Source organism: Canis lupus, chromosome 30 (assembly GCF_011100685.1).
Source record: "Canis lupus familiaris isolate Mischka breed German Shepherd chromosome 30, alternate assembly UU_Cfam_GSD_1.0, whole genome shotgun sequence".
Classification (NCBI taxonomy): domain Eukaryota; kingdom Metazoa; phylum Chordata; class Mammalia; order Carnivora; family Canidae; genus Canis; species Canis lupus.
In genome coordinates this window covers 39,924,885-39,939,603 of record NC_049251.1, presented here as the reverse complement: position 1 = coordinate 39,939,603, position 14,719 = coordinate 39,924,885, and the positions used below count along the sequence as shown (strand labels likewise).

Sequence of the window (14,719 nt, the reverse complement as noted above, 5' to 3'; positions counted from 1 at the left end):
GTGTTAAATGTAATTAAAACCTTAAAAAAAATCTGTATTCTGTCTGTAACCACAAGTTTCACAATAAAATCCAAAAGGCTTCGTTATTAAATGTAAAGAATTAAGCCAGAACTTTTCACTTCATATTTTGTAAAATCAAAAGCCTTAAAACTATACTTTCAAAAATTATAAAATAGCTTTATAAATGAAATATATGTGTATATATACTTTATGTGTATGTTCAATGTAGCCAAGTTGACTATGTAAACATAACGTCAACTTGCTGGTTGTATTCATGTATGTAAGACATACTTCAACACTGTATGAAACAGTATTTCTTTCAAACAGAAATAACTGTACTTCAAAAAATACTAAATCTTTTATTTTCTGTTTTTAGTTAATGGAAAAGATAAACGGTAACTATAGGTAGTGAATAAGACTGGTTAAGTTCAGCTAGTGTTTTCCTATTTAAAATTTAAATTTCCTAAATAAAAGAAACTTTGTACCCCATCGCATCCTGCACAGGACAGGAGTTCCATAAATACCTGTTAAATGAAGCACAGCTTCGTAAAATAATACGCATTATAAATGTACATGCAGATGATGAATCAGAAAGATACCTAATTCCTAAACCTTCTGAAACCTCTGAAATCCCCATGTACCTTGCTTTATAGTTGGATTTATTTGTGGCAGCCTGAGAATGAATATTGCAAATCCCTACCTTTTAATGCCTATAATTCAAATGATTAGGGCAAAAGGACAGGCAACGTATCTAAGGAACCTGGACTAAAACTGACCAAAATTCACGTAAGAAAACTGGCAAATTGAAAATATATGATGAGCACTTACTAAGTATTTTACTTACAAGAAGGATCACAATTGCCTCTAACAGCTTATTGGAATGTTAAACAAGTGGTGAAAGTAAAGCAGAAGAGGACCTTACTATCATTGTACCCAGAGAATGTGCGGCATTAGTGCCTTGAACCTCGGTAATGACTACACATTAAAAGATTTTTTGATTATATATGCTATACATTACCAGCAGACTTTTCCAATATTATACAGGTCAATTAAACTTGACAGGTTTTTAATTTTTCTTCAAAAATAAAATCCATAGGAAATTTCATTTTTAATAAGAAAAATAATTCTGAACAGTCAAAACAATTTTTAAAGAGTATCAAAAATCTGGGGATCCCTGGGTAGTTCAGTGGTTTAGTGCCTGCCTTTGGCCCAGGGCATGATCCTGGAGTCCTGGGATCGAGTCCCACATCAGGCTCCCGGCATGGAGCCTGCTTCTCCCTCTGCCTGTGTCTCTGCCTCTCTCTCTATGTCTATCATGAAAAAATAAATAAAATCTTTAAAAAAAATTTTTTTTAAAGAGTATCAAAAATCCCTTATTACTTTTAGAAAAGAACTGCTTCATATGGTTTCACTCATACGGGGCATATAAGAAATAGTGAAAGGGATTATAGGGGAAAGGAGGGGAACGGAGTGGGAAATATCAGAGAGGGAGACAAACCATGAGTGACCGCTAACTCTGGGAAACAAACAAGGGGTACTGGAAGGGGAGGTGGGTAGGGGGATGGGGTGACTGGGTGACAGGCACTGAGGGGGGCACTTGACAGGATGAGCACTGGGTGTTACACTATATGTTGGCAAATTGAATTTAAATTTAAAAAAATACATTAAAAAAAAGAGCAGCTTTCCTTTCAGTTTTAATAAATGTTCCAATTTATCAAATAAGAGTAATCATTTTAAAATGGAACATTACTACTATATTTCAAATCTTCAGATATACAAATTGAATGCAAAAAAGGGAACCAAAGATTTCCATTCTAAATACATACTCATATATTTCCCCCCAAAACCCAGCCAAAGTTACCTCTTCCAGAGAACTTTACTTGACAATCCCTTCCTACCAAAAAAGCTAATTATTTCCTCCTCTGTGATACCTCTGTAGCTTATACATAGTTCTGCAACATTTTCATATTATGTTGAACTGTTCACCATAAAGGATCACATCTTATCTCTGAATTATCAATGCCTAATGGTTCCTTAAAAGTAACACATAATTCACATAATACAATGGTTGAGCATCTGCCTTTGGGTCAGGGCGTGATCCCAGAGACCTGGGATCAAGTCCTGCATCGGGCTCTCCACAGAGAGCCTGATTCTCCCTCTGCCTGTGTTTCTGCCTCTCTCTGTCTCTCATGAATAAATAAATAAAATCTTTAAAATAAATAAATAAATACAAATAAAAAATAAATTTCAAATATTCTATCTTATTTGCTCATTTAAGAGTATTAGTAGGTAAGTAACTTTTAAATAATAAAAATTTTTGCTGCTCCTTAGTGAAGAAAAGGTGAAGTTTTTCAAAGTCATTCTGTATTTTTAAACTTAGCACTCAGATTCAAGTAAAACACTGACTCAAATCAAATAGAGATCAGGGATGAATATGGTAATGCCTGCCAATACCCACAAATATCAAAGGATAATCAACAAAGTTTAAAACTGTATTGAGGGATCCTTGGGTGGCGCAGCGGTTTGGCGCCTGCCTTTGGCCCAGGGCATGATCCCTGGAGACCCGGGATCGAATCCCACGTCGGGCTCCCGGTGCATGGAGCCTGCTTCTCCCTCTGCCTGTGTCTCTGCCTCCCTCTCTCTCTCTCTGTAACTATCATAAATAAATTTAAAAAAAAAAATTAAAACTGTATTGATATTTTATTTTTTTAAAGATTGATTGATTGATTGATTGATTTATTCATTCATGATAGACACAGAGAGAGAGAGAGGCAGAGACACAGGCAGAGGGAGAAGCAGGATCCATGCCAGGAGCCCAACGCAGGACTCGATCCCAGGACTTCAGGATCGCGCCCTGGGTCAAAGGCAGGCGCTAAACTGCTGAGCCACCCAGGGATCCCCCTGTAATGATATTTTAACTTCCTAAAACCACCAGTAACATAAAGAAGCATTAAATATTAATAACACCTCCAGTGTTTAACATAATAAAGCTCGGCATGGCCTGCTCCCTAACCCTACAGGGCAGTCCTCGCGCCCAGGTCTCCGGCCTGGAATGCCTACTTCTCATCATTTGCATCTGTCTTACTGTTTGCAAACCTTAGCTGAGGTATCAACTCCTCTAGGAAGCTTTTCATAACTGTTGCACGTCCTTGCCACTCCCAATTGGAATACGGTGTTTTCCTCTGTGCTTCTAAGAATGCCTTTTCTGTTATACTGATTCTGTCAGGTTATAATTAGTACACATGACCCCCCATTGAGAACAGTGACATACCCTTTTCATGTCCTCGAGCCTAGCACAGCATACAGCCTACAGTAGTAACTCAATAAATAATCACTGAATAAGTAAACAAATAAATATTGGTCATAACAAAGTATGTCTGCATTTATACCTGAATACTATAAAATTTGTTCTCTACATCAAAAATGTCAAGTCCTTATTTCTAGCCTGTGCAAAAAGATTTTTTTCCTCCTCTTTCCAAGGAAAAGTGCCTTTCCTTTGAAGACACTCCTAACAGCATGGAGGGAGCCCTTGCAGATGGCATGCAGGTGATCAACGTTCCAGATAGAAATCTGTATCAACACTTGACGTCAAAAGCTGCCCTGGTGCTGGATTCCCTACAAGAATTCCAGTCCAAGCTGTTTGGTTTGCCACCCTGAGTGAATGGTGCACCACACCTCTCTGAGTGCCATGGCCAGTGTACCCACTCTGGTGACCTATGCCACCCAGGAAATCACCACACGAGCAGTCCTTGCAGCCCACGTGGTTGGCCTTCTCATCCCATGGGCTTGGTCTACTCCAGCTAGTGCTGACAAATCACAGACACAGCTGAGAGACAGAAAAGCAGAAACAGTCCAGAACAAAGATCAAAACTCTCATTTGCATAATCATATACAGGATGTGAATGATCATACAATGTCATTATATTTGAAGAATCAAGTAACAGTCATATACAGCAAATATACATACATGGTTGTATAAATTCTTGTGCATGTATGCATATATATGTATTTATACATATACATATATATGTAAAATACTTCCTTTTCCAAGACAAAGTGAAATTCTATTAGTGTTCATTTCTTTTCCTTTTTAGTTTTTCTCAACCCTGGCTGGAAAATGAAAATGTGTGTGTGTACACATGTATATAAGCTTATAATATGTATGAATATATTTATTTATATACTTACTATACTACTTCATTCTTTTAAGTATCGGCTTTAATGTGCCATAGCGATTGATAAAAGAGATGGTAACTGTATTTGGTTTGCAATCTGAGAAGAAAAGCCATGTCATAGATGAGCCCTGAGAAATCATCCTCTTTCGTAGCAAAACTGAGTACTTCAGAATCTCTGAAGGCTCAGAATCTCTCTATGGACTACTATGCAAATACAAATTTGGAGCCAAATTATCTTTTCGGTGTGAACAAACTGTAGCTTATATCTTACATCTAGGCATATGTCCACGTTTGAGGATATTTTCTACTTCAAAAAAAAACCCGCTTCCCCTCAAAATTTATTTTTCTAATATAGTCTTTGATACAAATATAATTTGAATTCAGAATGCATAGTTGTATGACTGAAAGACTCAGCACATTTTTGGAATAATTTACCAGACATTACACTTTGGCAATGGATCCCTTTCAGTAGATTTACTCAGCCTTTTGTGATGGGAAAACTGAAAAAGCTTTGAACATGGGAAAGACATAATCACAGGATGTACCCTATCTGCTGGTCTGTCACTGATTGTCATTGAGCTAATTTTCAACTGTGAGTTATAGGAAAATTATGGTGATGTATGCTCTTGTGAGGAGGGTTGGTCATCTGCTGATGGTTGCCTCTGACCATTGAAGAGTTTTGTATCTGTTCAACAAATTCATTTCAGCATTACTGATCACCTGTGTATGGGTCTATTTGAATTTTTCTTTAAACTGGTTATAACATCTTACTGGATCCCTCACCAATTAATTGAGTTGAATAAAATCTTTGAATCAGTGCAAAAAGAAAAAAATGTCAAGTCCTAAAAGAGTCTTATGGATAAGACTTTGTACTGAAGAAGGTCTAAAATAGTTTATAATTATCAGTACTGTCTATGTGTTAACCTTTCTTCCGACCTGAAAATGGTAGCTAAATTAGGGTTTACCACAGAGGTCAAAGCTAAGCAATTAAAGTATCCAATGATACTGCCCAATAAATGACAGGTGTTCCTTGTTGCAAGCATAAAGACTGCCCAGTTCCATAAGGCTACATACACTGGTTCAAACACAATCCTTTTTTTAAGTGGAAGGGAAGGAGTATATTCTTATGAAACCCAATTAGCAAAGAATAGATAATAATCTGTCCAAAGCAATTTAGTCTTTCATGTGGTTGAGATTAGAAATTAAAACTGAAAAAAAAAAAAAAAGAAATTAAAACTGTATGACTGCTATGCACTAATGAAAACACGGATTACCATATATATAATTACACTGTCTTTTGGCAATCAGACTTCATGATTCCACAGTGCAATAATAAACCATGCACCACTGGGTCAGAAACTGGGTCTTACTCCTTGTTGGATCCTCAGCAATAGCTCAGAGCCTAGGATATAACAGGTGCTCAATAATTGCTTGCCAAATAAAATTCTACCTGAACAGCTTCATCACGTGCTTGTTTTTCTTCCTGTCTTCGCTGACGTTCTTCCTGTAACTCATTAAGCCTCTGCTCATATTCCTTCAATTTTGATAAGACATCATGGCGCTTATTCTGGGCTTCAAGGGTATTTATGAAGGCAATTTCATTTACCTTCAATAAAAACAAAGAAAGTGAGTATCAAATCAAGTTGATTCTAAGACACACCACAAAAATAAGAAACCTAACAGCAATTTTTGTATAGTAATATAAACCACTAGTAAAGCATGAAACAAAAACTGAATATAGGTCTTTTCCTTTAATATTTGTTTCAAAAATGGATAGTAATCCAGTGTATATAAGAAATCTACATGGGGGATCCCTGGGTGGCGCAGCGGTTTAGCGCCTGCCTTTGGCCCAGGGCTCGATCCTGGAGACCCAGGATCGAATCCCACGTCGGGCTCCCGGTGCATGGAGCCTGCTTCTCCCTCTGCCTGTGTCTCTCTGCCTCTCTCTCTCTCTCTGTGTGTGACTATCATAAATAAAAAAAAATAAAAATAATAAAAATTAAAAAAAAAAAAAAGAAATCTACATGGGACGCCTGGGTGGCTCAGCAGTTGGGCACCTGCATTCAGCTCAGGTCATGATCCTGGGATCCAGGATCAAGTGCCACATCAGGCTCCCTGTGAGAAGCCTGCTTCTCCTTCTATGTCTTGCCTCTTTCTTTCTCGGTCTGTGTCTCTCATGAATAAATAAATAAATCTTAAAAAAAAAATCTACAGGCCTTAGTAAGAAATGATTTAAAATACCTGCCACTAAAGTATTTTTAAGTCAAGAAAAAATTATGATTCTTACAAAATCATCTTATAAGTTCTACTTAACTCATAATAATTTGCAATTATATAAATTACATTAAAATTTAAATAGGTATATAGATATTATTCTAATGAGTTTGGGATAACAAAACTTAAAACAAGCAACAAATCATTTTTCTTCGACATATACTAAATGAGTGACAATTAGGAACAAAGTAGTGAACTATCTACAGCATCCTCAACTTCACACGTATTGATACTTACCAAGTTTTGCCAGAAAGTATAGTTTATCCAAGTAAAGTTTAGCTAAAGCTGGAGAAAGTCAGTTAAGATCAAATTTCTCATTTTTGAAAGCCAGAGGGAAGGCATGCTACAGTGAAAATGGTAGAGTAAAATAGGAAAGTAAACACTGGGACTGACTCTGACAGAAGTTCAGATTCCAGGAATCCATGCTGGATGTAATAAGACCTACCACTAGAAATGTTAAAAGTCTCAGACAAGAGAGTTTAAAAATAGTTTTAATAAGGATTTCCCGGCCACATGGACACTTTTTAAAGTAGGATAATAACACAAATATCCTTCAAACTACACTGAAAGTAGAAGACAAATAGCTGTACTCAAGGAAAACAAATCATACTATATCAGGCCTCACATGTTAAGCATAATAAAAAATGAAAGAAAAAACAATAGGAATTAATGCTCTACACAAAATAAGTTAAGAGGGAAGAGTGTGCAAAAGTTGGGTAAAATTTCAAATTGTCATGTTGGTCAAGGGATACAAAGTTTCAATTATGAAAGATGAATAAATTTTAGAGATGTACAGCATGGTGATGACACTTAACAATACTTGAAATTTGCTAATAAGATAGATCTTCAATTTTCTCAGCACATATGCAATTTGTGTCCATAAATGGTAATTAAGTAGAGGTGATAGTTATGTTAATTGGCTGGGCTGTGATCATTCTACAGTGTATATATATATTAATGTATCACACTTTAAACCTTAATATATATAATTTTGATGTGTCAATGAGATCTCATTGTCAATGAGATCTCAATCAATCAATAAGCAGTTAACAGGAAAATAAAAAAAAAAAAAACCAATTTGGAAGAAAATATAAACCAAGAAACACCAGAAAACTTCCTCAGCAAACTTTGTAATATAAAAGAAGTTAACAAAAACCTGAATTTAAAGGTGCAAAATAATGATAAAAAAAAACAATAAAAGATCAGTAAACTAAGGAAACACTATCAAGTAACCAAGTAATGCTATCACTGAGTTAGAAAAAGCATGGAGCAAATAAAGGCAGCAAAAAATCAAGTCACTGAGAGAGCTAAGTCTTTCGATAAATTAATGCAGAACTTGAATATTTATGTATAAGTAATAAGCTCTGAATATAATGAACAAATCAAGTTAGCCAAATATAAGAATAACATATATAGTTAAGAAAGACAAGAGCCATCTGAGTGATCAGTTAAGTGTCAGTTAATCTGAGTGATCAGTTAAGTGTCAGTTAAGCATCGGACTCTTGGTTTTGGTCATGATCTTAGAGTCATGGGATCAAGCAAGCCCTGCCTCAGGCTCCATAATCCATGATCAGCACAGAGTCTGCTTGATCCTCTCCCCCCTCCCTGCCCTTCTTCCTCCACCCCTACCCCACTGGCTCATGTCACACTCATAAATAGATAAGATAGACAAAATCTTTGGGTAAAAAAAGACAAAAGAAAATATTCCAACATGTAATATGGATAATTTTCCATTATAAAAAAAAACTGAAAATTGAAAGAGCTCATGTTATTTCATGAGAAAATGTTAAGATGAATACCAAGAATATCCTTATTAAATCTTATTAAATTACAAAACACTAAGGAAGAGGAATAATTTTTTACACTTCCAAGCAGTAAATGCAAATCACCTACAAGAAGGAGAGGAGGAAAAACCAATGTGGCCTCAGGCTTCTCCCCAGAGGTAATTAATGCTCAAAGAAAATAAAGCCTACAAATTTTTGAAGGAAAAACATTATGAACCATGAATCTGATCTCTAGTCAAAATGTATTCAGATAAAAATGCCACAGCCTTAGACACAGAAGGACTCAAGGATTAGAGCATGTATAAGCTCTACCTGAAAAAAAGTCCCTTGTTAATAAATTCCAGCCAACCACAGACAAGTCAAAACAACTCATAAATGGAGAATTAGTAAAGCTGTGAGTTATTTATATACAGAAGGAAAACTATACAAAGGAATTTATAGTTTCAGAGCAAAGTATAATGTTATCTACCTTAACAATGTAAAAAGAATAAAACTATGAATAATTTTTGGGAGGAGACTAGGATGATGGAAAGAAATAGTAGTTTCCTTTGTGAGAAACATTACAATCAAAATTCTCTCAATTTTACTGTTATTTTACTTCCATCTCTTAAAACGGATATAAAATAGAGCTTAATACTTCTTATTCATAAGTATCATTTACAGTATAATTTCATTTTTTTAAAGTTACCTATTCATGCCTATTAACGTCCTAAGTTAATAGGCCTATTCAGACCTATTAACGTCTGAACGTTAATCTAGAGAGATGTTGAGACAGTATTGACCATCTACGTGGTGGCTATTTCTGAGGGTGGAATTTTGAGTTGCCCTTACTATATTGCTTCAATTCTTTAAAATGAAAATAAACTATTTTTAAAATAATGATATGGCTACTACTCTTAATATAAAATTAAAATCGACTGTAATTATGAGTAGATGTTACAACTGAAAATGATTCAATGACACCATTAAGAAACAGAAAATGAAGGCCAATTTTACACTATTATAGATGAAGAGCCAAGATAAAATTGGGTCCTGAATAACTCAGACTACACCAAGAGTCACTATCAACTAAACAGTCAATGACTTATTTTCAACCATCAATGTACCCAAAAAAAGAAGGAAGGAATTTGAAATGACTATTAATTTACTCCATGAATTCACAAATGTATGAGAAAAAAAAAATTCTTGATTATATAACAGGACTGAAATGAATATAGTTGGTACATGTCTCAAGGGAATTAAATTTCTAGTAGAACTTAAATACATTTTTTAAAGCCAGAAAAAAATGATTGGATTATTAGTACTCTTGGATTAGTAATAATACAACAAAAACACATTTATGAAAAATTAAGAAGCAAAATATAAATAAGATGTACCATTTTACAGTTCTATCATTTCACAAAATATTTTCAGTATCCTGAAGATGGCACGGACTGCTTCAGAACATGCATATGCAAATTTAATCCTTTCATCAAAATTTTTGAGATGTAGTTAAAGGTTATTCCTAATTTTAAAATGAACAAAAAAATAGGGTAAATGGTAAAATAACATCTAAGGCTGTTCAGCTAACTGCTTGAATAAAGACCTGAATCCAAGTTTATCCAACTCCAAAGACTTCTATCTTCATCATGACAAAACATTACTTTTGAAGAAGAAACAATTATTTGATGAACGTAGAACCAAAGCTCCTGATCCTAAGAATCACCTGGAAGACTTATAAAAAATTAAGTTCCTCAGGCCCCACTCCAGCTTACTGAAAGACTCTGCAGAGAAAACCCTTAGAAATCAGAGGACTGTTAAGGTCAGGCAACATCGGAAAATACCGATGTGTGACAAAACCTAAGACAAGAGGTTCTGTCTCATAAATTATATTTGGGTATGAAAGTATGTGACAATATTTCATGTAAACTTTTTAGATATTTATGTAATTATACTAAGAACAATTCAATCACAACATTTTTAAATGAATGAGAGAACAAGAAGATAACTAGATCATGTATTTTCTTTATAAACAGATTTGAAAATGGAATTTCACAGATTTTTTAAAAGAAGCAATAAAAATTAAGAGAATGGACAGCATAGCAATTGGTAGCATGGTTTTAAGGCAATGTTTCATATTTTCAAGAATTTTAGTATGGACTGTTGATTCAGTTTATCTTGATTATTAAGAATTTAAAATTACAAATGACAGCTCATACCCTCAGAAAAAGACACCCAGCAGTTGACCATTCACCTTGATAAAGAGTATTTAAACTGTAGTTTGGGTTAATATGCTTATAACAGCCACTATGGCTTAATAAAATTATAATGAATGTAAATATATTAAGCAATTTGACAAATCAAAATTCATATAACTCTTATGAAAATTCATATAGTCTTATGAAAGAAAGACTAAAAAACTAAAAAACTAAAGAAAGACTAAAGACTAGTCTTATGAAAGAAAGACTAAAAAATGAGAATATTAAACCAAATCACAAAGCAGAGACTATGGAACCACAAAGACCTGAATTTTAATTCTGTGTGACCATCAACAATCTACCTTCAGACTGCTCCTCTAGAAGATAAAGATAATAATAATGCACAGTTCAGAACTTCCACTTCCAGCCACGATGGAGTAACCGGATCCAGATAAACCCTCCCACCTTAAACAACTAAAAATTAGGCAAATACATAAAACTGAAATTCAATTAATGTAATACAGCAAATATCAAGAGAACAAAAAACTAAAACCACATTATTTTGTAACAGATGCAGAAAAGCATTTGACAAAATCCAACATCCCTTTGTGATAAAAGCACACAACAAAATTGGAATAAAAAGGAACTTCCTGATGAAAGGCACCTATGAAAACCTACACCTAACATCATACTTTATGATGAAAGACTAAATACCTCCCCTAAAAACTGGGAACAAGACAAGGATGTCATGTCCATGTTTACCACTTCTATTCAACATTGCATTTCATGTTCTACATAAAGCAAGAAAAACAAATCAAAGACATCCAGCATGGAAAAGAAGTAAACCTATATCTATTTGCAGATAACGTGATCTTGTATATAGAAAACCTTGAAGAATCCACTAAAAAGCTATTAGAACTAAAAACCCTGTTCAACCAAGGTTGCAAGAGACAAGACCAATATATAAAATTCAACTGCATTTCTGCACACTAGCAATAAACAATCTGAAAATGAAATTAAGAAAACAATTCCAATTTACAACCATGTCTACAAGAGTATACACTTAGGAATAAATTTAAGTAAGGTGAAAGATTTTTGAACACTGAAAACTTCAAAGCACTAGATATACATATTCATCAATGGAACAGGATATTATAACGGTAATCAAGATAAAGTGGTATTGGCATAAAAATAAGCACAGAGACAAATGAAAGAGATGGTCAAAAACAGACCCATACATATATGGAAAATAGCTTTTCAACAAGGGTACTAAGGCAATTTAATATAAAAACGATAATGTTTTCAACAATTGCTACTTGACCACCAGATATCCCAACCGAAAAAAAAAAAAAAATGAACCTCAACCCTACCTCACACCATATACAAAATTTAACTCAAAAGGAAAAAAAAAAATTAACTCAGAAGGAATACACACCTCATTGTAAAATTTAAAACTCCTATCAAAAAACTAAGAGAAAATCTTTGTAACCTTAAATTTAGGTAAAGATTTTTTAAATAGGACACAAAAAAAACACAGGGTATAGAAAAAAAAAGTTAATATATTGGATTTTATCAGTTTTTAAAACTTCAAAAGGCATTTAAAAGGAAAAGGCAATCCAAGGACTGTGAGGCATATTTGTAAAACACAGATCTTAATATCTAAAATATATGAAGTCTTCTAAGAAATCTTCATTTGTGACAACATGGATGAAACTGGAGGGCAATATGCTAAATCAAATGAGCCAGACAAAGAAAGACAAATGCTGCATGGTATGATTTTAGATTTGGGGGGGGAGAAAAGGTGAACTCATAAAAATATAGAGAAGAAAAGTGGCTGCCAGGAGCTGAGGGTGGAAAAAGAAACAGGGAGAAGTTGGAAAAAGGGCATGAACTTTGAGTGATAAGATGAATAAGTTCTGAAGATATAATGTATAACATGGTGAAGACAGTTGATAACACTGTATTGTATAATTGAAATATGCTAAGAGAATAAAACTTAAACATTCTCTCTCTCTCTCACAGACACACACACAAAATAAGTACGTGAGGTAATGGATGTGTTATTTAACTTGATGAGGGGAATTGTTTCACAATGTATATGTTTCATGTTCTATTCTTTATAAAACTCGCTATTTGTCATGTATAGCTCAGCAAAGCTAAAAAAAAGAATTTAATAATAAAACAATAACCTTAATAAATGAACATAATGTTTGAACATACATTTTACCAAACAAGAGATAAAGATATTAAATAAGCACATGAAAAGATGTTCAAAAATGAAAAATAAAACCAAATGTGATACTGTAGACACATCTTAAAATGGAGTGACTAAAATTACAATGTCAAATGTTGGTGAGAATGTGGTCAATTAGAACTCTCATCCTCTGTGGGTAAGAATATCTAATACCACAAGTATCCCTTGCTTTCCAAAAGTTCTCATTATACCACTTTGCTTTTATGGGAGACCTACATTAGTACTTGTTTTCGCTAACCAAAAGAAATCCACAAAAGATCTCTGCTTTATGAAAAAAAGGCAAAAAAAATCAAAAACCGTGTTCAGTGTTTGTTTTACAGTGAGTCATTACAGGGTCATTAGCACACCCCGAACAGCACCAGTGGCCCCACCAAACTCCTTCTCCAGGAACTACACTCAGCGTCTTAGCATCAAGCCATCATCGTTTTGAATTGTGTTTTTGAGCATCTATGCTTTATCTCAATTTACTTTGTGCATCCATTAGCAAGATGCATTCTAATGTATCAGAAAAACCTAAAAGAGGTTATTTTGGGGGTCTGGAAATGCTAACAATGTTTTCCATATACATTAATAGTAATTGCATCTTTATGTCATTCCAGATTACAAAAGGTTTCATAGGAGCACTCTACTTTCAGATGGGGGGCAGGGATCAATATAATAACCACTTTGAAAAACTGTTTCTTTAAAAGTTAAATATGAACCTATCATGAGGCTCTACTACTCATTCTTAGGTATTTACCCAAGACAATGAAAGCACACATCTGCACAAAGACTTGCACATGATGGTTCACAGCAGCTAGATCTATAATGGCCAAAAACAAGAAAGTAAAACAAATACCTATCAACAGGTGACTGGATTAACAAATTATGGTGTTTCTATACAAAGATATACTTCTCAGCAATGAAAAGGAACCGATATACACAACAGTATGGATGACATTCAAAATAACTATGTTGAGTGAAAGATGCCAGAGGAAGAGAATATATACTGTATGATTCCATTCATATAAAATTCTAGAAAATGCTAACATCTACAGTGACAAAGAGCAGATCAGCAACTGCACAGTAACAGAGTTGGAAGAAGGAATGAATAGAAAAAGAAGCACAAGCAAACTTCTGAGGGTGATGGAACTGTTTATTATCTTCATTGTGCTGAAGGTTTCAGGAATATATACATGTCAAAACTCATCAAATTGATGTTTTACATATGTGCTATTTATTGTCTGTCAATTGTACCTCAAAAAGTTGTAAAAAAATAATATACATCTCATAGGATTATTCTAAGTATACGATATTGCACCTAATAAGGTTTAAGTGAGCCTGTTATTCTAACACAGAATAATTACTTCATAAATATCAGCTTCTTATATTAACAAATGAAAAAAGTCCTTGGGTAACTAATGCGACATTCAAAGCACCTAAGATATACCTTAGCTTCTTCCTCTTGTGCTTTTTTAACAATTGCTTGTAATTGCACCTCTCTTTTAAATTCAGCATGAAGTAATTTCTCTTCCATCATCCTCCGTCGTTGATCTAATAATTCTTCCTTCCACTTCCGGACATCCTTCTCCTACACAGAGTGAGATCATCACACATAGTAATTTAACAAATAAACAGCTTAGGAATTATAAAGTCTAGAACCTAGAAAGATCTAAAGGAGCATGATTTATGATTAAGAACACAAACCAGGGGGGATCCCTGGGTGGCGCAGCGGTTTAGCACCTGCCTTTGGCCCAGGATGCGATCCTGGAGACCAGGGATCGAGTCCCACATCGGGCTCCCTGCATGGAGCCTGCTTCTCCCTCTGCCTGTGTCTCTGCCTCTCTCTCTCTCTCTCTCTATCATGAATAAATAAAATCTTTAAAAAAAAAAAAAAAAAAAGAACACAGACCAGGAGCCAGACTGCTTGAGTTCATAATCTACCTTGGTCACTTGCTAGCTAAATCAAAAGCTGGCTCAACATGAGTGTGAATAAAACTAACATTTCAGTTGAATTTTAGCTACATAATTATGTGTTTAACCATCTAAAAAAGTATGATGCAGAAACAGCACTAG

General features: G+C 34.4%; 1 protein-coding gene across 9 annotated transcripts in view; it reads right to left on the bottom strand.

Moving 5' to 3' along the window:
* SCAPER (S-phase cyclin A associated protein in the ER) overlaps positions 1 to 14,719 on the bottom strand; it is a 432,460-nt gene that overhangs the window by 309,268 nt on the left and 108,473 nt on the right. For all 9 annotated transcript variants that reach the window (XM_038581073.1, XM_038581077.1, XM_038581076.1 and 6 more), the window contains 2 exons: positions 14,094 to 14,234; positions 5,626 to 5,781 (listed from right to left, as the gene is read on the bottom strand). In XM_038581073.1, coding sequence (XP_038437001.1) covers positions 5,626 to 5,781; positions 14,094 to 14,234 — 297 coding nt within the window. The remainder of the gene's footprint in view (positions 1 to 5,625; positions 5,782 to 14,093; positions 14,235 to 14,719) is intronic.